General features: G+C 61.0%; 3 protein-coding genes across 4 annotated transcripts; 1 reads left to right on the forward strand and 2 right to left on the reverse strand.

The window, feature by feature from the left end:
- Positions 1-74: 74 nt before the first annotated feature.
- CLDN7 (claudin 7) lies at positions 75-2346 on the reverse strand. Its single transcript, XM_042966564.1, has 4 exons — positions 1658-2346; positions 747-911; positions 550-634; positions 75-454 (listed from the first exon to the last, which is right to left on the reverse strand). Exons 1-4 carry the CDS (start codon positions 1878-1880, stop codon positions 292-294), a joined length of 636 nt encoding a protein of 211 aa, XP_042822498.1. The 5' UTR covers positions 1881-2346; the 3' UTR covers positions 75-291.
- Positions 2347-12708: 10362 nt separating this feature from the next.
- SLC2A4 (solute carrier family 2 member 4) lies at positions 12709-17522 on the forward strand. Its single transcript, XM_042966138.1, has 11 exons — positions 12709-12927; positions 14294-14410; positions 14527-14699; positions 14787-14911; positions 15030-15145; positions 15244-15406; positions 15551-15738; positions 15911-16015; positions 16129-16230; positions 16932-17135; positions 17263-17522. Exons 1-11 carry the CDS (start codon positions 12895-12897, stop codon positions 17467-17469), a joined length of 1533 nt encoding a protein of 510 aa, XP_042822072.1. The 5' UTR covers positions 12709-12894; the 3' UTR covers positions 17470-17522.
- A 1295-nt stretch (positions 17523-18817) lies between these two features.
- YBX2 (Y-box binding protein 2) lies at positions 18818-24294 on the reverse strand. 2 transcript variants are annotated; one of them, XM_042966270.1, is made up of 9 exons: positions 23976-24294; positions 23316-23379; positions 21886-21919; positions 20936-21025; positions 20384-20668; positions 20130-20233; positions 19667-19844; positions 19276-19360; positions 18818-18896 (listed from the first exon to the last, which is right to left on the reverse strand). In XM_042966270.1, exons 1-8 carry the CDS (start codon positions 24238-24240, stop codon positions 19310-19312), a joined length of 1071 nt encoding a protein of 356 aa, XP_042822204.1. In that variant the 5' UTR covers positions 24241-24294; the 3' UTR covers positions 18818-18896; positions 19276-19309. The 2 variants fall into 2 exon arrangements, with proteins under 2 accessions (XP_042822204.1, XP_042822203.1); XM_042966269.1 differs by having other exon boundaries at positions 18818-19191; positions 23976-24293.
- Between the last annotated feature and the right edge of the window lie 1081 nt (positions 24295-25375).

The raw sequence follows: 25375 nt of genomic DNA on the forward strand, positions 1-25375 counted from the left end.
GGTTCCAGGTTCCCTGTAAGGATCTGGGTTGAAAGAAAGCAGAGACCCTGAAGGGGGAGGAAAAAAAAGCCTCCTTTCCAAAACATACGGTTTTATTCCTGTACAAAAAGCACACCCTCCTCTTTTTGCGTCCCTCACCCAACCCCCTCGGGGGAACTGTACAAGGTGCGCGAGCGGGGTGGCGGGGCTTGTCTGTCTCGGCACCCCGCCCACAGGCCGAGCTCTGCCCCAGGCCGGTTCAGGTCCCCGGGCACACCATAGGCTGCCGGGCCGGGCCAGGGGGCCCCCGGCTCACACGTACTCCTTGGCAGAGTTGGGCTTGGGGTAAGAGCGGGGCGCACGGTACCCAGCTTTGCTCTCACTCCCGGGACAGGAGCAAGAGAGGAGGGCGCCTCCCAGGATGACCAGAGCCGACCCCGCCCAGCCAATGAAGATGGCAGGACCGAACTCGTACCTATGGAGAGAGGGGGTTAGGGTCAGAAACGCGGCCTTTCCTGGAGGGGGATCCGGAACTGTCGCCCCTTTAGGAGGCCGGGCTCCCATACTTACTTCAGATTCATGGGGACCAACGGGTTATAAAAGTCTGTGACAATCTGGTGGCCATACCAGGAACAAGCTACCAAGGCAGCAAGACCTGGGGGAGAGAACGACTGGCATGTTAGAGGAGGCCCCAGGCCGGCACCTTGCACGCCTCCACCCTACGATTGGAGAAGAGGCGCTGGGCCCTCCTTGGGCCTGCTGCTCACCTGCCACGATGAAAATGATGCCTCCGGTCATGGCTATCCGGGCCTTCTTCACTTTGTCGTCTCCCCCGCAGCTTGTACACTTCATGCCCATCGTGGCCACGAACATGGCCAGGAAGCCCAGCACCAGGGACACCACCATGAGGGCTCGGGTGGCCTGTATGGCCGCTGCGGGGAAGGGGGAAGGACGCCCTCATTCCTGGAAACGCGGGTCGCTGGGCTTGGGGCCCCTTGGGCGTCCAAGCCCCGCGCAGCGCCGGGTGGATCCCGCCCCGTCCCGGCTCCGCGGCCTTGCCGCTCCGCCCCGCCCTCCTTCTGCCCTAGGACCCGCCCGGGGCGCGAGGGTTTCGGCGAAACCGCCCCGGCAGGGGAGGGGGGGGCAGGGAGGAAGGGGCCCGCGGAGAGGAGGGACGGCGGCGGCGGCCGCAGCCCCCGCACGGGCCGCAGATCTCGGCCCGCGGCCCAGCCCTGACCCCCACTATCGCGGCCACCGGCTCTGTGGCTTCGGCTAATCGGCCGATAAGATTACAGGCCGCAGGCTGCGGCCCTCGTCTGACGGCGCGCACGGCTCCGCGAACCCAGCGCCCTCCGCCCCGCGCCGCCTTTTGTCCGAGAGAAAAGGGCGGGAGACGGAGGCCGCCAGCCGCGCAGGGCGGCGGGGGTAGGAGAGGCCTAGAGGGGGCTGGGCCGCCGGGCGCCGAGACCCGGGGAGGCCCGGGCGGGGGGGGGGGGGGGGGGGGGGGAGGGGGGCGCAGCCGACGTGCAGCCCCCACCCCCCCGCCCCGGTCCGGTCCGGCCGCTTCCGCGTCCTGCTCCCCGGCAACCCCGGGCGTCGGGCCTCGCGCCCTTGCCCCGCACCCCGCCCGGCGCCCTCGCTCCCGGGCGCGTCCGCCCCGTCGGCCCCGCGGCCTTACCCGGCAGGGCGAGCACCGAGTCGTACATCTTGCAGCTCATCATGCCGGTGCTCTGCGTGACGCAGTCCATCCACAGCCCCTTGTACATGGCCTGGGCCGTGATGATGTTGTCGCCCGCGTACGAGCTCATCTGCCACTGCGGGATGGCGGTGGCCGCCACCAGGCCCACCCAGCCCAGCAGGGCCAAGGCAAAGCCCAGCAGCTGCAGGCCCGAATTGGCCATCTTCGCCCTCGGAAGAGCCTGGGGACGCCGGGCGGGCGACCCTGCGGTAAAGCAAACCCACCTCGGGGGGGGGGGGGGCAGCCCCACAGAAAGCGACGAGTCACCCGAAGAGAAGTTTGGGGTCAAGTGACTGCAGATCTTTTTGTCACTCGAGAAAAAAAACAAAACACAAAAAAAACCACACACACAAATCGATCCTTCAGGCGGGGCAAGGGTCTCACAGAAGGATCAGGCCACGCCCGGGGACTGGTGGTGGAAAAAGCGATCCCGCGAAGGCCAGGCGGTCCCGTCCGGCGTTCTCCGCGACCCTACCCAGACGAAAGGCGGAGGGGCGGTGTGCGCGCGGTCCTGGGTACTGGAAGCCCCCAAAGTGCCCTGGGCTGTCGGCCTGAGGCTGCAGTGCCCGGTGGCTCGGCGGTGAGCGGGCAGGTGCGGGCGGACAGGTGCGGCGCACCTGAGTATATGTAGGGCGTCAGGGGCGCGCCCCCGCGGGCACCGGGAGCGCGGGGGGGAGGCGGGACCGGAGGGCGGCCGAGGGTGACCTGACGTCACCGAAGGGACACTCACCTGAGCCGGAAGTCCTGGCCCCCACCCCTCCTTGCCCAGGTGAAGAGGAAGAAACCTGAGCCCCAGGGTCACGCCCCTTCTCCTGCCCGGCTTGGATTGCGGGTAGGGAGGAGGCGGCGGCTTCTCCGGAGCTCCCAGCTTGGAGTCAGCCCCTCCAGACTGGACTTCCCTGGGCAGCGGGGTGCCCCTTCTCCTCTCCCCGGCAGGTGCGCCTGGGACACTGCGGCCCCAGAGCCCGGGGACGCCCTGGGCCCCTCGGTTCCGCCCCCCCCCCACACCCCTCCCCTCCGCTGGGACTCTTGGTTTCTACTCTAGGCGCTCTTTGTCCTGCCCTACTTTCGTCCCCACCCCTCTGCTCTTCCTTTTCCTCAGTCGGCTCTCCTAAGCGTCCCCACCTTGGGGAACCGTAGCTCCAGTCCCTCAGAACTGCCCCCCTTCGGCAGCCTCCTTGGAGTCCGCATTCCCAGAACCACCGGCCCAGCAGCACCCCCACGCCCCGTGCCCCCAGGCCGCCACCCTCCTATCCCGCCCTCCAGCTGACACCTGGCTGCCAGGCCCCGGCCTCCACAGCCCCGTCTTCTTGGCTGTCCATTCCAATCCCTATCCCTGACCTGCCTGGACCCTTGGCACCCCACCTCTAGGGGGTCACTATCCCCCACCTGCGACGAGGGTCCTTCCTAGCAAAAGGAAGAAAGCACTGAGGCCAGAAGTCAGCAGAGGGTGGGGAGCGGGGTCAGGCCTAGGTGACATTCTTGGCCACACCTGTCGCTCCCTTCCCTTGGAGACTTTCCAAACCTGTGCTCCACTTTCTCCTTCCCTCCCGTCTTACACACGTTTCCCTTTCCTTCCTTCTGAGCCTGGACCTGACTCTGTGCACCCTCTCGGCGTCATGCAGGGCTTCCTCCTCCCTGGGGAGTCTACCTCCCAGCCCCTTCCCTGCCCCCGCGCCCCGCAGCGCCGCTCCGCTGCCTCCTTGCCCGGAGTCCTCCCCACCCACCTCTTCGCTCCCAGACCCACACGTTTCCAGCCCCCTCACCGTGTCTATTTTTTCCCTCCACTCTCCCACATTTCCCATTTTTCTTTGTCCTCTCAGACATTTCTCTGTAAGGCTCTCCTTTTTTGATTCATGGTGAGGTGGTGTTTTTTTTTTTTTTTAACCTATCTTTTTTTTCTTATAATTTATTTTGAGAGAGAGAGAGAGAGAGAGAGAGAGAGAGAATCCCAAGCAGGCTCCACACTGTCAGCCCAGAGCCCGATGTGGCTCGAACCCACAAACGTGAGATCGTGACTTAAGCCAAAATCAGGAGTCAGAAGCCCAACCAACTGAGCCACCCAGGTGCCCCGAGTTGTTGTGTTTTTTTTTTTTAAGGTACTTTCCAGCTCCAAAATGTTATGTTTCTCATTACGGAAGTATATCCAGCTTGTGAGCAAGCTCACTGCTACACCTCAGGCCGACCCGCCACGTCCGCCTCTTGCCTGCCCACCCCAGCTGCCCCCAAACCGACAGCCCCGCCCCGTTTCCCCGCTTGTCCTTTTGAAATCTATTCTCCGGAAGTGAACTGGTTTGTTTGTTTCAGACTTGGATCCCGTTACTTTCTGTTTAAAATCCTTAACGTAGGGGGCACCCAGGTGGCTCAGTTAATTGTCTGATTTTGGCTCAGGGCCTGATCTCACCGTTCGCGAGCTCGAGCCCCGTGTCGGGCTCTGAGCTGACGGCGCTGAGCCTGCTTGGGATCCTCTCTCTCTCTGCCCCTCCCCTACTCGGTCCCGGGTGCACGTGCATGCACGCGCTCTCTCTCCCTCTCTCTCTCTCTCAATAAATAAACTTAAAAAAATAAAAATAAAACAAAATCCTTAAAAGCCTCCAATGTCTCTGCTCGCTCCAGTGTTGCTACACTGGGCTTGGCAAAATAAATGCCGTGTGGCTCGCCGGACTGTGCCTCTGCCATACGAGCCCTCTCTCTGCTCCCGACGTGTATCTCTTTTGCTATTTTCCTTCACACACTCTGTTCTCTACGCCTGGATGCTCTTGTCCCTGTCCCCTCCCCTCCTTCCTCTACCCTGCTGACCGCCGCATCCGACTCATCCTTCAGCAATCAGCTGGAGTCTCGCTTCTCCCGGGAAGCCTGACCTGACCACCCCGCCCCAGACTGAGTCATATCCCTCGGTGGATGTGCTCACTCACCGCTACTTGGGGCTTTAACTGCACGGCTTCTTATCACAGAAACTATTTCCTCGTGTGCCTATTTACTCAGTGTCAGTCTTCCCCTGTCGATGCCTCCGGGTTTATCGCCAATAAATATTTGATGAATGGATGAAAAAATAAACTACAAATTAACGATATTTTCATCCACTTGTTCAACAAATGTTTCCCGAGGGCCCGTATAAATGGCTCCGGACGTTGCTCTGGACGTACAGCTGTAACGACCCAGATGAGGACACTGCCCTCCCGTCACTCGGATGCCAGAGGGAGGAAGCAGACAATAAAGGCATAAACAAGATGGTGCACGTTTTAAAGGCAATAAAACGGGGCAATGTGATGAGGTTGGGTCCACTGGAGGGAGACCTTTCCAGGAAGTGACTAGCAAGGAACCAGCCAAGGGAAAACCACGTTGGGTGAAGAAAGTGGAAAGGGCCGAGACCCTGTGTGGATTGCCCCTTTGCGATTTTGTAGTATTCGTTTCTTTTTTTTAATTGTCCTTAATGTTTAATTATTTTTCGGAGAGACGGAATGTGAGCAGGAGATGGGCAGAGAGAGAGGGAGACAGAGAATCCGAAACAGGATGCAGGCTCTGAGCTGTCGGCCCAGAGCCCGACGTGGGGCTCGACCCCACGAACCGTGAGATCATGACCTGAGCCCAAATCAGGCACTTAACCAACTGAGCCACCCAGGTGCTCCTATAAGTACTAATTTTAAAGCAGGATCTCTCAACCTCAGCACCATTGACATTTGGGGCCAGATAACTCTTTGTCGCAGGTGACTGTCCTGTTCATTGTAGGATATTTAGCATAACATCTTTGACTTCTATTGATTAGACGCCAGGAGAGCCCTCCGCTGAGCCCCAAGGTGACAATCCAAAATGGCTCCAGACGTTGCCGGATGTCGGGGTGACGAGAGGGGCAAAATGGGTCCCGGCTAAGAGCCACCGATTTAAAGCGTGGCCAGGCAGCATCACTGTGGCGTTTAGTGGAAAACTGGGGGTGGATGGTGTGGAGGTCTCTCTCCACGAAGAGAAGGGAGCGAGATACCTGGGAAAATGAGCTGGTCGGCTGGGAGGGGCCTGGGACCGCCGGAAGAGAAAAATGAGGTTCAACACCTACTGATGACAAGAACTTCTAGCAAACAAAGATTAGAAAGGACATTCTTATGCCTCGTGAAAAAGTATCAGGCTCACCTCTTTTATTTTCGGGAAAAGGATAAAGAAACTCACTGTTACCGCTTTTGTTTGGACCGAGTTCTGGAGGTCTTGATTGCTACTACAAAGAAATAAAAGAAGGAAGTGGTGTAATGATTGAAAGGGACAAAATAAAACTGATTTGCAGATGTTATAACTGTATCCTTAGAAAAGCGAATGGAGGGGCGCCCGGGGGGCTCGGCTGGTTGAGCACGCAACTCTTGATTTCGGCTCAGGTCGTGACCTCACGGTTTGTGGGTTCGAGCCCCACATCAGGTTCTGCGCTGACAGCACGTCTGCTTGGGATTCTGTCTCCCTCTCTCTCCTCCCCTCCTCCCTGCTCCTTATCTCTCTCCCTTAAAAAAAAAAAAAAAAAAAAAAAAGGGAATAGAATCGAGCGACACATTAGTAATTAGTTTCAGCAAGGTTGCTGTATGCGAGATCCAGCTACAAAAAACCAAAATGAAACAAAACAAATTGCTAGCATTTTGCTACACCAGTAACAACCAACTGGAAAATACAATGTAAAATAACATTCAATTTGTATCAAAATTATAAAGCGCCTAGGAATTAACCAAGTATTGACAAGACCTCAGTGGGAGAAAAAAAAGTTTAATTCAAATAAAGGACATAGATAACTTGGAAGAATAGAGAAACAGCCCCTGGGCTTGTAAATGCGGTGACTTCACATTATAAAGACATCAGTTGTCTCCAGAATAAATAATTGTATATATTACCAGTAAAATCCAATTAAAAAAATATTTATTTAGAGAGCGCGCGAGTGTGAACAGAGGAGGGGCAGACAGAGAGGAAGATAGCAAGAATCCCAAGCAGGCTCCTCACTGTCAGCACAGAGTCCGATTCAGAGCTCGAACTCTCAAACGGGGAAATCATGACCTGAGCCGAAACCAAGAGTCGGACACTTAACCGACTGAGCCACCCAGGCGCCCCAAAAGGGAATGAACTCTTGAGATACACAACAGCATGGATGAATCTCAAAATAATTACGCAGTGAAAGAAGCCAGACCCCCCCCCCCATACATCCTGTATGTCTCCATTTGCATAAAATTCCAGAAAATGCAAAGTGTTCTAGAAAGACTGGCACTGGCTGCCTACAGGGGTGGGTGGAAAGGGCTGTAGGGAGGGATTACAAAGAGGTAAAGGAAACCCCGGGGGGGATGATGGATATGTCCGCTATCTTGATGACGGGGATGCTTTCATGGGTGTGGACATCGGTCAAAACTTAGCAAATTGTACCTTTGAAATATGTGCAATTTATTGTGTGTGAATTACACCTCAATAAAGCCGTTAAAAAAAAAAAAAACATAACTGGGTTCGATCCACTCTAAGCACCATATGAGTGTTACATTATTCCCCTTCATTAAAACCCTAAGAGGTAGACGCTATTATTATCTCCCTTCTCGTTTTACAGATGAGGTATATACGACACAAAGAGCTTAGGTAACTTTCCCAAGGGCAAAGCCAGCAAGTTAGTAAGGGCACTCAAACTCAGGCAGTGTGAGCCCAGAGTCCATACTTTTTTTTTTTTTTTTTTCCATGTGTATTTGTTTTTGAGAGAGAGACAGAGCATGAGCCCGGGAGGGGCAGAGAGACAGGGGGACACAGAATCCGAAGCAGGCTCCAGGCTCTGAGCTGTCGGCACAGAGCCCGACGCGGGGCTCGAACTCACGGACCCGTGAGATCAAGACCTGAGCCGAGGTCAGGCGCTCAACCAACTGAGCCCCCCAGGCGCTCCCCAGGGTCCATACTCCTAACTGCGCTGCATCTAGCCCGTTTGCTGAGAGGCTGGAGCGGTAACAGAAGCCTCTCGCACTGCTGGTGGACGCGGAGCCCGGGACAGTCAGTCTTCAGAGCAAGCTGGTAGTACTTAGTCAAAGTAGGTATAAGTATGCCCTATGACTCAGAAATTCCACTTGTGTAGACAGATATAATTAATAATAGACATACGGATAGGCAGCGATGTCTCTCCCAAAGAAGTTCTCACAGGAAGCGGTAACAAGCCGGGTAGGCAATGTGCATTGACACACTCTTTTGTTGCGTTTGGGAACCGTAGGTGACATGGGTGTTCACCAGCGGGACCTCGAGCAACTAACTACACGTGGCGTGAGTGACACCGTGGAGCCCCCACGCAACAGACTTGGTAGTCACAGAGCACGAAGGAGGATTGAAACCATGGTGCTTACAAGGGCACCTGGGGGGCTCAGTCGGTTAAGCATGTGACTCGTCATTTTGGCTCAGGTCGTCGAGTCCCGAGTGGGGCTCTGCACTGACCGCAGGGAGCCTGCTTGGGATTCTCTCTCTCTCTCTCTCTCTCTCTCTCTCTCTCTCTATCCCTCCCCCACTCGTGTTCTCTCTCTCTCTCTCTCTCTCTCACACACACACACACACACACACACACATACACACACACTCTCACAATAAATAAACTAAGAAAAAAAACATAGTGCTCCTGGTCAGTAAGTAGGATCAGAATGAAATATATAACAAGATGCTATTTACATAAATGAGAAATGTTTGCGGGAATGCCAGCTGGTGCAGCCACCCTGGAAAACAGCATGGAGGTTCCTCAAAAAGCTAAAAATAGAACTACCCTACGACCCAGCAATTGCACTACTAGGCATTTATCCACGGGATACAGGTGTGCTGTTTCGGAGGGACACATGCACCCCGTGTTTATAGCAGCACTATCGACAATAGCCAAAGTCTGGAAAGAGCCCAAATGTCCATAGATGGATGAATGGATAAAGAAGACGCGGTACATAGATGCAATGGAGTATTACTCGGCAATCAAAAAGAAGGAAATCTTGCCATTTGCAACTACGTGCATGGAACTGGAGGGTCTTAGGCTAAGCGAAATTAGTCAGAGAAAGACAAAAATCATCTGACTTCACTCATATGAGGACTTTAAGACACAGGACAGATGAACACAGGGAAGGGAAGCAAAAATAATATAAAAACAGGGAGAGGGGCAAAACAGAAGAGACTCAGAAATATGGAGAACAAACTGAGGGTTGCTGGAGGGGGTGTGGGGGGAGGGAATGGGCTAAGTGGGGGAGAGGCATGAGGGAATCTACTCCTGAAATCATTGCCGCACCACATGCTAACTACTTTGGATGTAAGTTTAAGAAAATAAAAAATAAAATAAAATAAATAATAAAATAGGATTTGTCAAAAAATAAAAATAAAGAAATGTTTGCACAGAAAACAACTGATGTTTTGCAAGAGCACAAACACAAGTGAGCATGAAATGCATTGGAATGGCTGCCTTTTGAGGGAGGACAAAGGGAAATGGGTTGTGAATCCAAAAAAAGTTTTGTTTTCCTTTTTTTTTTTTTAAGTAAGCTCTATGCCCAACGGGGGGCTTGAACTCACAACCCTGAGATCAAGAGTCACATATTGTACCAACTGAGCCAGCCAGACGCCCCAAAAGAGAATAGCTTTTAAAATGAAAACAAGACGTATGGGGCGTCTGAGTGGCTCAGTGGGTTGAGCATCCAACTTGGGCTCAGGTCATGATCTCACAGTTCGTGAGTTCGAGCCCCGTGTCAGGCTCTGTGCTGACAGCTCGGAGCCTGGAGCCTGCTTCAGATCCTCTGTTCCCCTCTCTCTCTGCCCCTCCCCTGCTCGAACGCTCTCTCTCTCTCAAAAGTAAAGATAAACATTTCAAAATAAAATAAAAACAAGACATCAATCAACACAGATAATGCACCAAGAACTGTGTCATTAATTCAAACCTCTGCACCTCAGACCCTGATCTATAGACAAAATGCAGCGAAGGAGCGAACAGGGGAGACGGCATTGCTGAAGCTCGGGAATCCAGGTTGCCTTCCGGAAACTGGAAGCCAAATGGTCCTGTAAAGTAGGAACAGAAGGTAGAGTGTGTGTGTGTGTGTGTGTGTGTGTGTGTGTGTGTGTGTGTGGCGGGGGCGGGGGCGTCCTGGCTTTCTCCTGCCCCCTCCCACCTCCATCGCTTACCCATCACGGGCTGAACCCAGTCAGAAGGCAGTGGTCACAGGAGCTTTGGAAACAAAAGCCTGCAGGGATGAACTCCCCGTGGCAGAGTTTGGGAAGGGCTACAGCTGTCTGTCAAGAAGCAACACACACACACACACACACACACACACATGCACGCACACACGCGCGCGTGTGCGCTCCGATGTAAAGCCAACCCCCCCCCAATGTCATGTGTCTCTCCTCTCCTTCCATCTTCTATCAACAACCCCTTGCTCACCTTCCAGGCCACCTTTCTTTCTCCCCCCCCTCCCCAGCTCTCCTGACTTCTCTCTTGTCTAGAAGGGTCGCTGAGAAGCATCGGAAACACAGCATCTGAATGAGAGCAGGAATGTGCCCTCGTAGAACAGAGCCCAGAACCTCACCTGCTACACTGACTTTCCATCTGCCCCCAGTCTGCGCCCCCCTTTAACCCCTCTGTTCTAGGCACCTTGCTTGGCTTTTCCCCTCCTCCCCTTGTAGCATCCCCGAGTCCCTGGTTCCTCATTGGCCCTTCCCTGCTTCCATCAATGACTTCCGCTCCTTTCGGCTCCTAAAGGACTGGTACTCCTCAATGTTGACACTTTAGTTCTTCATCTACGCCCCCTTGGCCAGATAGGTGGAGCCAGTCCCCTGATAGTTCCCTCTTTTGTGCCGGCTCTCCAGCCTGTGCTCTTGGCCATAGGGTCAGACCTTCATTCATTCATTCATTCATTCATTCATTCATTCAACATGTACTGAGTGCCCGTCACTAAGGCTGGGTGCTGGGAGCACAGAGGGAAACAAGGTGAACTTCTATGCTCAAGGCTTAAGTACAGAGGGAAGAAAACAAATGACAATCTACTACGCTGGGGACACGAGGCTTTCTTTCTCTACCCCCGCCCCCCAGAGGAAGGCCAAGAAAGGTTTCAGAGAGGAGGTGGGCATTTTTTGAAGGGTGAACAGAAGTCTTCTGGTTTTCCAGATTGAGAGATTCGTACAGCAAAGGCACTCAGGAAAGAAATGACACCATGTGTTCTGGGTACAAGGAGTCAGGTATCGGGCCCCTGGGTGGCTCAGTGGGTTAAGCGTCCAATTTCGGCTCAGGTCATGATCTCCCGGTCTGTGAGTTCCAGCCCCCCTATGGGCTCTGCACTGACAATTCAGAGCCTGCTTGGGATTCTCTTCCTGCCTCTCTTTCTCTGCCCCTGCCCCACTTGTGCTCACTCTCTCAAAATAAATCAATAAGCTTAAAAACAACCACCACCACCAAGGGGTTAGGTATTGCCTAGAACACGAGGGAAAAGAAGGGAAGGTGAGGCAGAGATAAGAAAAGCAGGAGTTTTCACTCTGAAAGGGGGTTTGAATTTGACGTGGGGGCAACAAGGAACCAGAGAGTTTGGGGGCAGGAGTGATGAGGTTGAGCTTTTTTGCCTTGAACGCCGTCCTCCGCGGCAGGGAAAGGAAGGAGCGGGAGGTTAATGGTGGTCTGGACCAAGGCGGCAGCAAGGCAGGTGGAGAAAATCTGATGAATGTGAATTTAGGAGGTCAGCGCACCAAAGCTGGTAACGCACTGGATAAAGGCGGGAGGCGGGAAGGGGAGGAGGGGAAGGGGCAAGGGAGGAGGAAGCAAGCAGGACCTCCGGGATCCCCCCAGGAGTGACAGGGTGGCCAACGGGACCATCCACGGGGATGAAGAGGTCAGAAGGAAGAGCGGGTGTGGGCATGCTGATGATGCGAGCCGTCTGGCGCAGGCGGTAGCTGAATGCTGGGGTCCGGAGCTCCCGAAGGAGGCCTGGGCTGGATGTAACGAAGCCTTTCGGGGGCGGACCGGGGAGGGACAGGGGGCCAGAGACGACTGTGCCCGGATCCGCTGCGGATCCCCGCTCGCCCCGCAGGTGGCGCTACAGCCACGCGCTTCGGGGACCCGAGGGTTGCGCCGCGCGTTCCGCGGAACGCGCGGCGCGCCAACACTAGGTCGCGCCCTCCTGGCTGGGGGGTTCAGACCCGGAGCGGCCTCTGGAGAGCGTGTCCAAGTCGTCCACGCGGCCGGCACACTGGTGGCGGCTCGGGAACCTCAGGCTGGTGGCGTGACTGGTGTGACCAGCTGTCCCTCAGGCCGCCTCCAGGAGCCAGTGTGCCGAACGGGTGTAGGGGGAGGGCCAGATAGGTGCAGGGGTGCACGGAAGGAGGACCTCCAGGCCCACACACACGCCACCCTCTAGGAGCGGAATTTCCTGTCTCCCCCCGCCCCCCACCCGGGCCGTCCCCGCGTGGTTAGCGCGTCTCGGACCCTTTAAGGCTCCATCTCCCTGCCCTCCCCCGCCCGGGACAGGCCGGGACACCCGGGACCTGACATTTGGCATCTCCCAACGTGGGAGCTAAAAATAGCCGCGGGGGGGTTACCCCAGGCCATTGCTCCCCAGCCACCCCGCGCGCCACCTCGCGCGCGCTGCGTCGGGCCGCCAGACTTCTCTCCCGGGCCAGCCTACCTGCCGCATCCCCTCCTCCCGGACCCCGCGGTCCCAACCCTCGGCGAAGGGCACCCAAGTCGCCTCTACGGCCCCAACCCCGGCTGCGGGGCGGAGTCTCCGCACGCGGCGGGGCGGGGCCGCTGTGTCCCGGGACCGGGTCTCCAAACTTGCCCGCGGGAGGCGGGCGGGAACCCGCGGGGCGTGTCCCGTCGGGCACGTCGGGGAGGCGTGGTCTCGCCGGCCCCACCCGCTCCCCGGTGCCAAATTCTAAACACGAGGCTTAGGGAGGGGCGTGGCCTTCTGGGGTGTGCGGGCTCCTGGCCAATGGGTGCTGCGAAGGGCGTGGCCCGTGGGGGCTGCGGGGGCTCTTCGGGTCTCTCCCCCCAGCCCCGCTGCGCCAGATCCCGGGGAGCCCTGCCGCTCTCTGCATCCTTGGCTCGCGGCAGTGGGTCCCGCCAGGCTCGCCCTCCGCGCGGTCGCTCCGGGACGCCCGTCGCCCCGCGCCCTCGGCCCGCCAGGCCGGGACCGCCGACCCCCAGTCGCCTCCCCGTTAACTGCTGCTCCCGCGCCTCCGGTTCTTGAGACAAGATGCCGTCGGGTTTCCAACAGATCGGCTCCGAAGTAGGGTTCAGCATGCGGGGGCGGGACGGGGGCACAGGGCCCTCTTTACTCGGGCTGGGGTCGCCTTTGGGGTCAGCTAGGGGGCGGTCCCTGCGCAGGCGCAGGGGGGAGGGGGGGTGGGGGTGGGGGCCTGGCTATTTATACCCCTGCGGGGCAACCCGTGACTGTGGGATTCCAGTCCTTCCAAGAGGCTGAGTGGGTCTCGGGGACAGTTCGGGGACACGGGCCACCACTGGATTTCCCGAGTCCAGGGTTCGCTCCCTTCTCCAGTACGAGGCGCGCTGCGCCGGGATCGGGGACACCCTGCCCTCGATCCAGCTTGAGAAAACAGATCCAGGCGAGCCGTGCCCTCCTGGAGCTGTCCGTCTGTCCCGGCTCTCTCGGGAAGTTTTTCGAGGACCGGAGGCTCTCCGTGGGCCCCCACCCCCACCCCTGGCCGTCCTCCAGGACGCTGAACTTTCCCTCAGCCCCACGGTTGGTGGAGGGGCTGAGGGGAGTGTCAGCCCCCCCCTCCCCCAGCTCAGGTTTCCGCCGAGAGACAGTCTGTACCGCCAGCGAGCGGCCACCACCGCCACCGCCTCTCACACCACCTTCCCGCCCCCATCCCCTGGGCCTGGCTCCCCCAGACAGAAGCCGGGCACGGCCCCCCGCCCTTCGTCGGAGCCTGGAGGGGGAAGGGAGGCCGGGGCGGGGACAGAGAAGGCCACCCCAAGGGCCATGTGCGGGGAGGAATGACCGCGATGTCCTTTTTGGAATTGTCTTTTGTTGAGCCTGTTGGGCGCCTCCGGGAGCCCGCTGAGGGAGCCCCCAGAGGGGGAGAGGAAAGAGGGCAGAGGCGGATGATAAGGCCCACTTGGCTTTATCAATCCAGCAGTGTCCGGAATACTGTTAACATTTGACTTTGACTTTCTGACTTTTACTGACAGGTAGGCAAAGCAGGCAACATCACCCCTACCCGCCCCCGCCCCCCAACCCAGTGGAAACCTAGGCTCAGGGTGGGGAAGGGACTCACCCAAGGTCACCCAAATTCCAACTCAAGTCTTAAGGCCAAGCCTGTCCCAAGGTCACAGAGGAATGGTGAGGCCCGAGGTCCTCAAACATTTCTCAGCTTGCTGGACCCAAAGATCCAGTTTTGGTGGTGGTGTTTTTTTTTTTTTTCTTTTTCATGGCTGATCACTGTTGGGTTCTTCCTACTCCTGTTTACACTGAGATCTTTGCTCTATTCCTAATATGGCCCAGTTTCCCTCACCCAACATGTTGGATAGAACCCAGCATCTTAAAGCTCCGGCTGGGCCCGGGCCCCTGGAGGATAGAAAGGAAGCATGATTCTGTGTGACATGCCTCGTCTCTTCTTCTGCCTACCCAGGACGGGGAGCCCCCGCGGCAGCGAGTAACTGGGACCCTGGTCCTCGCCGTGTTCTCTGCTGTGCTTGGCTCCCTCCAGTTTGGCTATAACATTGGGGTCATCAATGCCCCGCAGAAGGTGAGGGGTCTGTGGCTGGCAGAGTGTGGACTGTCTAAACAAGGAGGGCAGGGGACAGCAAGGGACAGCAGAGGGAGACGTCTCTGCAGGCAGTCACTCTTACACTGTCCCCCCAGGTGATTGAACAGAGCTACAATGAGACGTGGCTGGGGAGGCAGGGGCCGGAGGGACCCAGCTCCATCCCGCCAGGCACCCTCACCACCCTCTGGGCTCTGTCCGTGGCCATCTTTTCTGTGGGCGGCATGATCTCCTCTTTCCTCATTGGTGTCGTCTCTCAGTGGCTGGGAAGGTATGGGCCTGGAGGGCAGGGGTGAGGGACAGGACCAGGGGTCACAGCATGGCACCCTAACTTTCAGCCCCACTCTTTGCCCGTCAGGAAGAGGGCCATGCTGGTCAACAACATCCTGGCGGTGCTGGGGGGCACCCTCATGGGCCTGGCCAATGCTGCTGCGTCCTACGAGATGCTCATTCTCGGACGGTTCCTCATTGGCGCCTACTCAGGTACCGACGGGCGCCACGGCCCTGCCCAGTGCCCGGCTATCTTGTCCGTTCACCATCACTGAACCTGCAGGGGGGAGTGGCCAGCTGCCCTCAGCCCTCTCTTCTTCCCTCTGCCCAGGGCTCACGTCGGGGCTGGTGCCCATGTACGTGGGGGAGATCGCCCCCACTCACTTGCGGGGCGCCTTGGGGACGCTCAACCAACTGGCCATCGTCATTGGCATTCTGATCGCCCAGGTGACTGGGCCAGGCCTTATGAGTGGCTGGGGGGGGCGGGGGGCTGGGGGGGGCTCCGGGCTGAATGGCCTGTCCCGTTGCCCACCCTCGTTCCTCAGGTGCTGGGCTTGGAGTCCGTGCTGGGCACGGCCACCCTGTGGCCACTACTGCTGGGCATCACGGTGCTGCCTGCCCTCCTGCAGCTGGTCCTACTGCCCCTGTGCCCGGAAAGCCCCCGCTACCTCTACATCAGCCGGAACCTGGAGGGGCCGGCCAGAAAGAGTGAGCCTGTGCCCCACCTTGCTCGGCCGCCCTCCCAGCCCCCCCCCCCAGGTCCCCTCCCTGCCCTCCCTGGTCCCCTCCCTGCCCTCCCAGACCCCCTCCCCGCCCGCCCTCCCTCTCAGGCCCCACCCTCCTCGCCCCCAGGCCTGAAGCGCCTCACGGGCTGGGCTGACGTGTCTGGAGCGCTGGCTGAGCTGAAGGAGGAGAAGCGGAAGCTGGAGCGGGAGCGGCCGCTGTCCCTGCTCCAGCTCCTGGGCAGCCGCACCCACCGGCAGCCCCTGGCCATCGCTGTCGTGCTGCAGCTGAGTCAGCAGCTCTCGGGCATCAACGCTGTACGCGAGTCGCAGCCTCCGGGAAGGGCAGGGGTCGGGGCCCGGCCCAAGAGGAGGGGAGAAGAAGGGCGCAGGCTCCCTGTGTTCAAACTCGGGTCGGTCGGGCTTGGTGTGGCCACCAGGGGAGGGAGGGACACCCCTGCCATCCCCTTCTCTTCTCCCCCGCTCCTAGGTGTTCTACTATTCGACCAGCATCTTCGAGACAGCAGGGGTAGGACGGCCAGCCTACGCCACCATAGGGGCCGGCGTGGTCAACACGGTCTTCACCTTGGTCTCGGTAACTGTGGGCGCCCACCATCGCCTTCGTGTCCCCCACGAGCCCCCACCCGCCCAGTCCCTCCCGCTCCTGCGCCCGGAGGCCCCCTGCCAAGCCGTGACTCTTCCTCGCAGGTGTTCTTGGTAGAGCGCGCGGGGCGTCGGACCCTCCACCTCCTGGGCCTGGCGGGGATGTGTGGATGTGCCATCTTGATGACCGTAGCTTTGCTGCTGCTGGTGAGGCCTGGGGAGGGGGAGGGAGCCAGCGGCCCAGCCCGAGGGCACCGCCCCGAGGAGCACTGGGGCCAGCCTCGGGCCAGGACCATGGTCCGCGTTCCCCTATGTTCCTGCACCTCTTCCTGCTCTGGGAGGAAGCTCGGGCAGAACCCTGGCAGCCAGGGAGGAGAGCCACTGTCTAGTTTTAGGAACAACAATTCCTAAGGATGCAGTTTGAGAACCAAGAGAGAACCAACTAGCTTTTCTTTTTTCTTTTTTCTTTTTTTTTTTTGAGAGAGAGAGGGGGAGAGAGCGCAAGCAGGGGAAGGGCAGAGCGAGAGGGAGAGAGAGAATCCCCGGCAGGTTTCACGCAGTCCGTGCAGAGCCCAATGCGGGGCTCGAACCCACAGAACCATGAGATCACGACCTGGGTCGAAATCAAGAGTCAGACGCTTGACGGACTGAGCCACCCAGGCGCCCGGAGAAGCGACCACCTTGATAGCTGGGAACGTAGAACATTCTCTCTGCCCTGAACGGAGTAGCAGTTGGGCAGCCGGCTGGATGTCAGTGGTCAGAAATGCTCCAAGACCTGTTCTAGCTTAGGGTGGCAGGCTCTTCCGTGAGCTGCTGGGAGGGGTAGATGTCAGCTCTCTGCACTGAGAGCAAAGGAAGATCCAGAAAGACGGGACCTGAATTCCCTCCTCTCCTCGCCCGTCCCCCAGGAGCGGGTTCCAGCCATGAGCTACGTCTCCATCGTGGCCATCTTCGGCTTTGTGGCATTCTTTGAGATTGGCCCTGGGCCCATCCCCTGGTTCATCGTGGCTGAGCTGTTCAGCCAGGGCCCCCGCCCGGCGGCCATGGCCGTGGCTGGTTTCTCCAACTGGACGTGCAACTTCATCATCGGCATGGGTTTCCAGTACATAGCGGTAGGTGCCCTGCCCCCGTCCCGCCTCCTACCCGGTAGGCCAGGGTGGGGCAGGTCCCCGCCAGCCCCCTTGCTTCCTCCAGCCCCCCCCCTCCCCTCCGCCAACACCTCTTCCTCCGCCTGTCCAGGAGGCGATGGGTCCATACGTCTTCCTTCTGTTCGCCGTCCTTCTGCTCTGCTTTTTCACCTTCACCTTCCTAAGAGTGCCTGAGACCCGAGGCCGGACATTTGACCAGATCTCTGCCGACTTCCGCCGGACGCCCTCTCTCTTAGAGCAGGAGGTGAAGCCCAGCACGGAACTAGAGTACTTGGGGCCGGACGATGAGAATGACTGAGGGGCCTGGCAGGGGCGGGAGGGCCGTGCTCTCGCCCACCCCCACCCCCACCCCCACCCAGAGCCCCTCCTCACCTGTGCACTTTAACCCTCTCTTCCCTGTTACTTCCAGGGCGGAGGAGCCCCTGCAGCCTGGGGGGGGGTCGGGAAGCTGGAGGGAAGGGCGGTCTTGGCAACGCCTCAGTCCCCTCGTGTGACTCGTGGATTATTGATGTGGTGTGATTAGGCTGTGGCCGTCAGGGTGGGCCGTTCTCCCGTCTCGCCCCCTCCTTCCTCCGTGGCCCACCCCACCCACCCCCCACCCTCCACCCTCAGTTCCAGAAGACGTGGCTCCCTTGCTAGAGAAGGGGGGCTGCAGGGAGGGGAGGCCCGGGGACCGTTCAGTGGGCAGACTGAAGCAGAGAGGACCGGAGCCGTGGCCCCTGCCACCTCGGACTCGCCCTCCTCCTCTGGCACTTGGCTCTGAGCTCTTGCCTCATAGACTCTGGGCCAGGCGGGTCCGGTTTCGACCCCTCCCAGAGGACGCCCCCTCCCAGGGCCTACGCTCCCCTCTCCTGGCAGGCTCAGCCCTCTGGGCCCAACCTTCTGGGGCAAGAGGGGAGCACGGGCCAACGCGCGGGGAGAGGGGGCCCCGCTCTGGTCTCTTCTCCCGTCCCGAAGGGTGTTGCACCCACAAGCTTTTGACCAACTAAGGGAAAGAGGAATTTGAAAGGCGGCCTGTAAACAGGGGGTGGGAGGAGCCTTTCGATATTTTTGTATATGTTTGGAAAAGGGGCAGGGAGAAGGAACCAAAGGTCTGTTGTACGACGTGTATGTAGGAGACGCAGACATAAAGTCGCCATCCAAGATGCGCGTCCTGTCGTGGGGGTGCCCGAGGACCGGCTGGCAGCGAGCACAGCTCCCCCCCCCCCCCCCCCCCCCCCCGTCTCTCTCACCCTGCCTTAGCTCGAGGCCAAAGAATCCTCCATAGGCAGCCATCCGCCCCCACTTCTGTTTCCAGTCATTGTTTTAAAAAACCCAAAACACACACCCGACGTGGCGACACGGGGACTGAACCCGTGGCCCTGAGATCAAGAGTCACAGGCTCTACACCGAGCCTGCGGGGCGCCCCCAGTCATCGCTCTCATCGGCGGTAAATGAGCAGTAAGCTGGAGCCGAAAGCGCCAGAGCTGCTCTCGGGACCCTCCAGACCGTTCATCCCGCAGGAGACACGCCAGCCCCAGGTTACGGATGGGAAAGGGACTCTCACGGGCCAGAGACGCCAGGAGGAGGGCTCAAGGCCTGGCCCTGCCTCCCCTTCCACGGGGCCTTAGCAGGGATTCTCCACAGAAAAGAGGCAGAGACGAGACCACAGAAAAGCCTGTTTTCGTTTTTACTGGAGGCTCAGGTGGTACACGACGGTTCATAAAATGGCTTCAGAGGGACGGGCTGGAAGGGAGACGAAAAATAAACTGGGTGGGAAAGAAAACAACCAGGAGGAGGGAAGGGCCGGCTGGTTCCTTCTCAGCCGGATTCGGGGGAGGGCGGTGGGACCTCTGAACAAGAAGGCTGGGTCCCTTCCCTCCACCCACGGTGGGAGGGAGAGAAAGCAAAAGGCGGTCGTTTTGCCCTCCTGAGTCTCAAGGAAAAGGGGAAAGCCGCCGTTTTGATGTCAGGAATTGGGGGGAGGGGGGAGGGGGTGCTGGGGGGGGGGGCAGGGCAGTTGGAAAAACTGGCAGATAACCTGAGAGAGAGAAACGGATAAAGGGTGAGTGGGGACTCCTCAGGCACAGCGCCCCACCGCCCGGCGCCCGGGGCCGCCGCTCACCAGATGTTAGCTCTACGTGTCCTTCGAGTGGGGGTCACTCCAGTATGGTGGTGGGGGGCTCCCCACTGTTGATGGGGGCTGAGGTCTAGAGAGAACAGGGGCGGTCAGCCCCCGAACCCAGCCTTCTCGCACCCTTTTTCTTTCCGCTCCTCCCCAGCTCGCACCCACGAGCGGCCGCAGTGGCTCAAGCAGCGCAAGAGAGGGGTCTGCAGGGGCTTGGGGGGGGGGGGGCACCTGGGCTGCGTGGCCTGGAGGATGGGGGGCCTTGCAGTCTGGGCTCTCTGGTTCAGGTGGGGGGCGGGGCTGGGTGAGCGGGAAGGGGAAGGGGGCGAGTGGGCCCCAGCCTCTTCTCTAACCTGCCCCCCACCCCCCAAGCGGCCCAGGTGCTCACCTCCGGGGCTGTGGGCTGCCTAGGTCCGGGCGGCTGCTGCCGCCGTCGCTGGAAGTAGGGGCGGTTTCGTGGGCGCTGGGGCTCGGGCCGGGACCCGTCCGCGGGGCCCTGGCTGGGCTTGGTCTCACCATCCCCACCTTCTGTGGTAGGCTGCTGGGGCGGCCTGGGGCGGAAAGGCCTGGGGAGAGGAGCAGGGGGGCCGTGGGGGGAGCAGGGACCCAATGTGCCCCACCTCCCTCCCTCCCTCCCTCCCAGGGCTCCCCCAGCAGAGGGGGACCGTGGTGCCTCCCCATCCGGCGCCCCCGCCCCAGGAGCCAGGCTTCCAACGCTCTCCCCCACCGGGACCCTTATCAGCCATCACGGAGCTGCCAGCCCCTCACCGCAAGCTCCAGATTCTCCTAGAACTTGGCCCTTCCCAAGGCCGGACACCAGAGGGAAGACAGCCCCAGAGAGGGACTCTCACCTTCGGTACCTAGGCCGGAATCTGGGTGGGGGGACCCGCTCGTCTCCCTGCTGTTGGTCCCCCTCCAATGGGGCTGTCTCTTTGGGCTCCACCCCATCGGTGCCCTAGGAACACACGAAGGCCTGGGGGAGCCTGGGGAACGAGGCCGCCCGGCGCCGGGCGTCGGCGGCCCTTCCCAGCCCTCCGGGGGTCTCTGTTCTCGCGGGCGCCCTTCCCGGGGTGGTAGCGGGTTCCACGTCCCCAGGCCCCCTCACCTCTATAGGCTGCTGCTGGTTGGGGGGCCGAGGGCCTCTCACAAAGCGCCGTCGGTAGAAGAAAGGGGGCGGGCGCCGCCGCCTGGGCCTCTGCCCGGAGTCCTCGGCGCGCTCCCCTTCGCTGCCTGGCTCCGTCCCGCCCGACGGGGCCTCGGCCACCATGGGCGGCGGGGCGGCCGGGCGCGGCCGGGGGATGAAGCGGCGGAACCGGCGTCGGTTGGGGGCGTAGCGGCTGCCCTTGACTGGCACGCCCCCCGGCCCAGTTACGTTCGCAGCTTCGGCGCCCTGGGGAGGGGGCGGGGAGCGCGCCGTGAGACCCCGACCCAGCCACACGCGGTCCCGAACCTCCTTCCCCGCGTCCCGCTTCCCTCCGGCTCCTGCCTCCCCCGCGGAAGGAAAGAGCGGCTCCCGGACCCTCGGGGGTGGGGGCCGGACAGACGCCAGCAAGTGCTGGGTGCACGACGGAGAAGCCCGGAGGTCACCGGGTGCGGGGCAGGGATGCGGTCTGGAGGCCCCGGGCTAACGGGCCCCGCCCCCCGCCGCCGCCCGAACCTTCTCTCCCTCCACGACATCGAACTCCACCGTCTCCCCGTCGCCCACGCTGCGCAGGAACTTCCTGGGGTTGTTTCTTTTAATGGCCGTCTGGGAGGGGAAAGGCCACGGGAAGGTGAGGGCAGCGGGCCCGCGGCCTCCCTCCCCCCTCCCCCCACCCCCGCCGGGTCCGCCACCCCATTTCTCGGTCTTCAGCACCTTCCTTCCTCGTGGCCGGGCCGCAGGGTGAGCGCCGAGGCAGGCCCAGCTTAGTGGGGGAGAAGCCGCGAACTAGGGCCTCCCGGCAGCCCGTGCCCTCAGCACCGCCCCAGGGCGCACTCCCTCCTCCCTTCGCCCCGCAGGGGTTTCCGAAAGGGAGGCCAGAGACTAGAACTCAAGGCAGAACACACAGCGGAGGCGCCCGAAGTTGCAAAGTGGGTAAAACGCGCCGCGCCTCTCACCTGGGAGCTCCGGCCGCCGCGGCAGCGGTTCTCAAACTGGGGCCGCATCAGCATCACCTGGAGAGCTCGTTACAACAGGTGGGCGGGCTCCTCCCCGAGCCGGACTGATTCGGCACGTCTGGGGTGGGGCCCGAGAACCTGGCCGCCAGGTGATGCTGCTGCCGCGGGGCCCACGCTTCGAGAACCAGCGCACCCCAGTATCGCTAGCCTGTGTCCTTTCCCTCTGAACACTGCCTAGGATTCCTTCTTGTGTCAACGCGTCCCGATGTAGGTAGTGAGCATGCCGTGACCGGAGGGCAACAAGTTGCTTCTCACAAAGACACCCTGACACAAGTGGGGCCCATGGTGGTTAACACAGGCACCTGAGGCGGGTGGAGGGGGACCATTTCCTGCGGGGCACGCTGTGCGAGGGGAAGGCAGGAGAAACGCTGTGTGCGGCTAAGGATTATGGCACGGGCCTTCCGGGAGAGGGTGGGTTCTCCCCCCACCCAAAGACGACCCAGCACTTACCTGGTGAACAAAGACATCCTCCTTGGTGTCATTCCTACAGAACAGGAGGGGTTGTTAGGGGGGGGGTGACCTTGGTGAGGTCTCCCGAGCTGCCTAGTCCTCAAAGCAGCAGGCCAGCATCCCCTGGCTTCTTGGGGGTACACAGGACCCATGGGGGGACAGGAGCTGGAAGCTCCAAAAACCTCCCTGAAAAGCATGGGCTTTGTAAGGGCGGGGGGGGGGGGGTTGCAAAGTCACCTTGAAGCAGCTGGGCCAGCTCTTACCTGCCGAGGACGCAACTCTCCACCCCAGGGGCACCGTAGGACCTGGCAGGACTGGGTGTAACTGTCCCTGGCCAGCACCCCCTCTGTTCCAACCCCCATCCCGGCTGGAAAATCCCCGTGTCTTCCCTCCTACAGTCAAGGAGGAAGGTGGGGTGCGGGCGGAGGAGAATATGTCTGAGAAGGGGACAACTTGTCAAGAGCCTGCTCTGAACATCCCCAAGACTTGATTCTCGCCCTCAGCCCAGAGGGGAACCCCAGGGTCAGGCCCCCACTCAACACACCCAGGGACCAAGGGTGAGAAACAAGATCATACTCGATCCTTCTCTCTGCCTGCTCGCCAGTTACCCCAGTTTAGCCTAGCATCCCACGGCGGGGAGGGGAGAACGCAAAGGTTTTCCTTCAGAACCTCCCGGGAGTCCTCAGTTTCCAGAATTAGGGAGGGATCCTTCCCTAGATCAAATGTTCTAGCTTTAAAGCACTGGGATCTGTACAAAGGTCAGCCTGCTAAGAGGGAACTGGGGCCTCCCAGGAGGGCTGGGCTGGGCAGGGTGCCCGGGCTGGGGAAGGGCCCGCTGGGGGAGACCTGGCTCTGCTCACAATCAGCCACCACAGTCGCTCCCAGCAGCCCAACCGAAGAGAAGCAGCAGCACCCGCCTCTGTCTGCGGGGGCTGGCTTCCTGCCTCGGCCCCAGCCCCCAGCCGGCACCGGCCTCCGGCCCGGCCCGTCAGGTGGGGGATTCAAACGAGCCAGCAGCCCTTTCTAAGGGCCGTGAGTCAGGGGACCGTTCTGGGAGCCGCCCTGCACGGGAAACGAGTGAGGACCCCAGCCCCGAGCCCCGAGGCGCAGACAGCAGGTACATTCGGCCCCAGAGGTGAAGCAAACCAAAGCACAAGGTGAGACAGACGAGCAGCGGGAGGCCCGGAGCCAGGTTGGCCAAGTTCCTAGATCATTAACTCTCTGCCGCCCTTGAAGATTCCGAGGCGGCTCCATTGCGCCCACGTTTGTGCTGTGGTTAAAGACTTTCAAGCAGCGTCAGCTGGACACTGCAACCACGTGCCTCGGCAGGGGGAGAGATGGGGCTGGGAAGGTGTCCAGCCCCACAGGCCAGTCTGGAAAACACCAGTCCCCCCACCCCCCCCACACACACACCTGGGGTTCTCAGATACCTGTTGATGAATCCGTAACCGTTCCGGACGTTGAACCATTTGACGGTGCCCAGGACCTGGATGGCTGCCAGGCAGAAGCGCAGTGGGGACAAGAAGATGGGGGGGAAGAGAGAGAGTTGGACTCAGTTTGGAGGCACTCCAGATCCAACCCACCTCGCCATGACCTATGAAGCTCCACTTGAAGCCACCAGTTTCGCCCGGTGGTTTCGAGGCAATCCTGACCCGGTTCCCCCACGTTGAAGCGCCCGTACAGCAGGGCTCAGGCTTTCATGACCCTTCTAACCCTAACCCTAACCCTCGTGAGCTACAAATCCGGGTCCTTCACCTAGAACTAGGTACGCACCAGGCCCACCGAGTCCTGCCCTAGGGGTTCCTAGCGCACCTGCTGCCCGGGCTGAGTCAACCAGGCCAAGTCTCCCGCCGCGGGGACGTGCCCCGGACCCTAGCTGGACCTACCCACCGCGCCCTTGCTGCCAGGGAGGCGCGGCAGGACTTCCCACCAGGGGAACACGCTTGGGTCAGCTGCCCCCAGCCCAGCTAGTCCTTTGAGCCTCCGGGGCCAGGCCCGCCTTCGGCTTTCTGGGTTCCGTGGGCTCCACGACACCCCTCCCCCAGCCCGTCGACACCCGCAGAGCCGCTCTGGCACGCGCCCCCCCTCACCCAGCACCGGCTTGTCCGCCTGACTCCGGGCCGGGGGCGCGGGGGTCCCCGAGGCTGCCGTCGCCGGGTTGCCCGGGGTGCGGGGACCCTGCGCCGAGGGGGTCCCGGCAGCGGGGCCCGAGGCGGCCCCGACCCCGCCGCCTGCCCCGCCGCCTGCCTTCTGTGGCTCCCCCGCGGGCACCGGTACCACCACCGCCACCACCCCTGCCGCCGTCGCGGGCACCGTCGCCGCGGTCGCCACTGCTGCCGCCTCCGCCTCGCTCATCCCGCCGGGTCCAGTACCGGCCCCCGCCGCCGCCACCGCCCCGGCCCCTCCCCCCGGCTCGCAAACCCGTCGCCCCGCTCAGTCCTCGCGCCCCGAGCCTCGCCCGCGCGCCGGCAGCGGGCCCCGGGACGAGGCCAATCGCAGCCCGCAGCCGCGGCGCGCGCCGGCCCCGCCTGCCGCCCCCGGGCCAATCCCAGCGGAGCAGCCCCCCCGCCCCGGCCCGCACGCCGGCCACGCCTCCCGGGCTTCGCAAGGAGGCCGAGACCCGGGCTCGCCACCTCGTAAGTACACCTGGGCCCCGCCCCGAGGCCGTCACGTGACCTCCCCGCCCCAGCCCATTGGCCGACGGCCCCTTTCCCCTCCCCCCTCCGCCCCTTTCCACCGGCCGCGGGAAATCAAACGGGCTGGTCGCGCCCCAACCGCCACCTGGCCTGTGCGCGCAGGGCGGGGCGGGGGGGCGCAGCTTCGGGGTTGCCCCTGACGACCCGGGTGCGCGGCCGGCAGCCTCCGCTCTGGCCGCGCGCCGCACCGCTCATCTCCGCCCTCGAGACGGCACGTGCCCGCACACCGCCTCCTCCCGGCCCGGGGGATGCCCCGCACGCCCCGGGCCGGGGTCCCCGCCCGCCGAGCGAGCCTCCAGGCGCCGCGGAAGAACGACTCTCCCAGCTCGCAATCGCTCCCACTTTTATTTTTGAGGTGGGACGCACGGAGAGCGGAATGCACGACTCCGTTGTCCGCGCAGTCAGCGCCCTAAAGGAGAGAGCTCCCCCCGAGCCCTTTCCAGGCATCCCCAGCCTCCCCAAGGACCGTCGCCGCCGCGATGTCCGGCTCCCCGCAGCCTCCCCCGCCTTCCTTCTCTGCCTGCACCTGTGCTTGCCGCCACCTAGAACGCACCTCCGTGATTTGCAGGGCAACCTTTTCAAGTACCGGCTGACCTATCCCTCCTCACCATCACGTCATCCTTTCCTTTCCTCGGGGCGTTTTTGAAAATATGAGCGTACCTCGCCCTGTGCCCCCGCTGCGCTGGACGGAGCTGGTGGGCGTGCCTGACGCCTGCAGCACTGCCTGGCACAACGTGGACGCTCACTTGTTCCTTGAGTAATCGGATGGTCCCCGTTGCACAGATGGGAAGACT

Source organism: Panthera tigris, chromosome E1 (genome assembly GCF_018350195.1).
Source record: "Panthera tigris isolate Pti1 chromosome E1, P.tigris_Pti1_mat1.1, whole genome shotgun sequence".
Classification (NCBI taxonomy): Eukaryota; Metazoa; Chordata; class Mammalia; order Carnivora; family Felidae; genus Panthera; species Panthera tigris.

Coding starts and splice junctions, on each gene's coding strand:
- CLDN7 (XM_042966564.1), bottom strand. CDS start 1,880: ATGGCCAATTCGGGCCTGCAGCTGCTGGGCTTTGCCTTGGCCCTGCTG. Junction 635..746: donor CATCATTTTCATCGTGGCAG/GTGAGCAGCAGG, acceptor TCTCTCCCCCAG/GTCTTGCTGCCTTGGTAGCT. Junction 455..549: donor TTGGTCCCCATGAATCTGAA/GTAAGTATGGGA, acceptor CTCTCTCCATAG/GTACGAGTTCGGTCCTGCCA.
- SLC2A4 (XM_042966138.1), top strand. CDS start 12,895: ATGCCGTCGGGTTTCCAACAGATCGGCTCCGAA. Junction 15,146..15,243: donor TTGGCATTCTGATCGCCCAG/GTGACTGGGCCA, acceptor CTCGTTCCTCAG/GTGCTGGGCTTGGAGTCCGT. Junction 16,016..16,128: donor CGGTCTTCACCTTGGTCTCG/GTAACTGTGGGC, acceptor TCTTCCTCGCAG/GTGTTCTTGGTAGAGCGCGC.
- YBX2 (XM_042966270.1), bottom strand. CDS start 24,240: ATGAGCGAGGCGGAGGCGGCAGCAGTGGCGACCGCGGCGACGGTGCCC. Junction 23,380..23,975: donor GGCGGACAAGCCGGTGCTGG/GTGAGGGGGGGC, acceptor TCTGCCTGGCAG/CCATCCAGGTCCTGGGCACC. Junction 20,669..20,935: donor ATGTCGTGGAGGGAGAGAAG/GTTCGGGCGGCG, acceptor CCCCCTCCCCAG/GGCGCCGAAGCTGCGAACGT.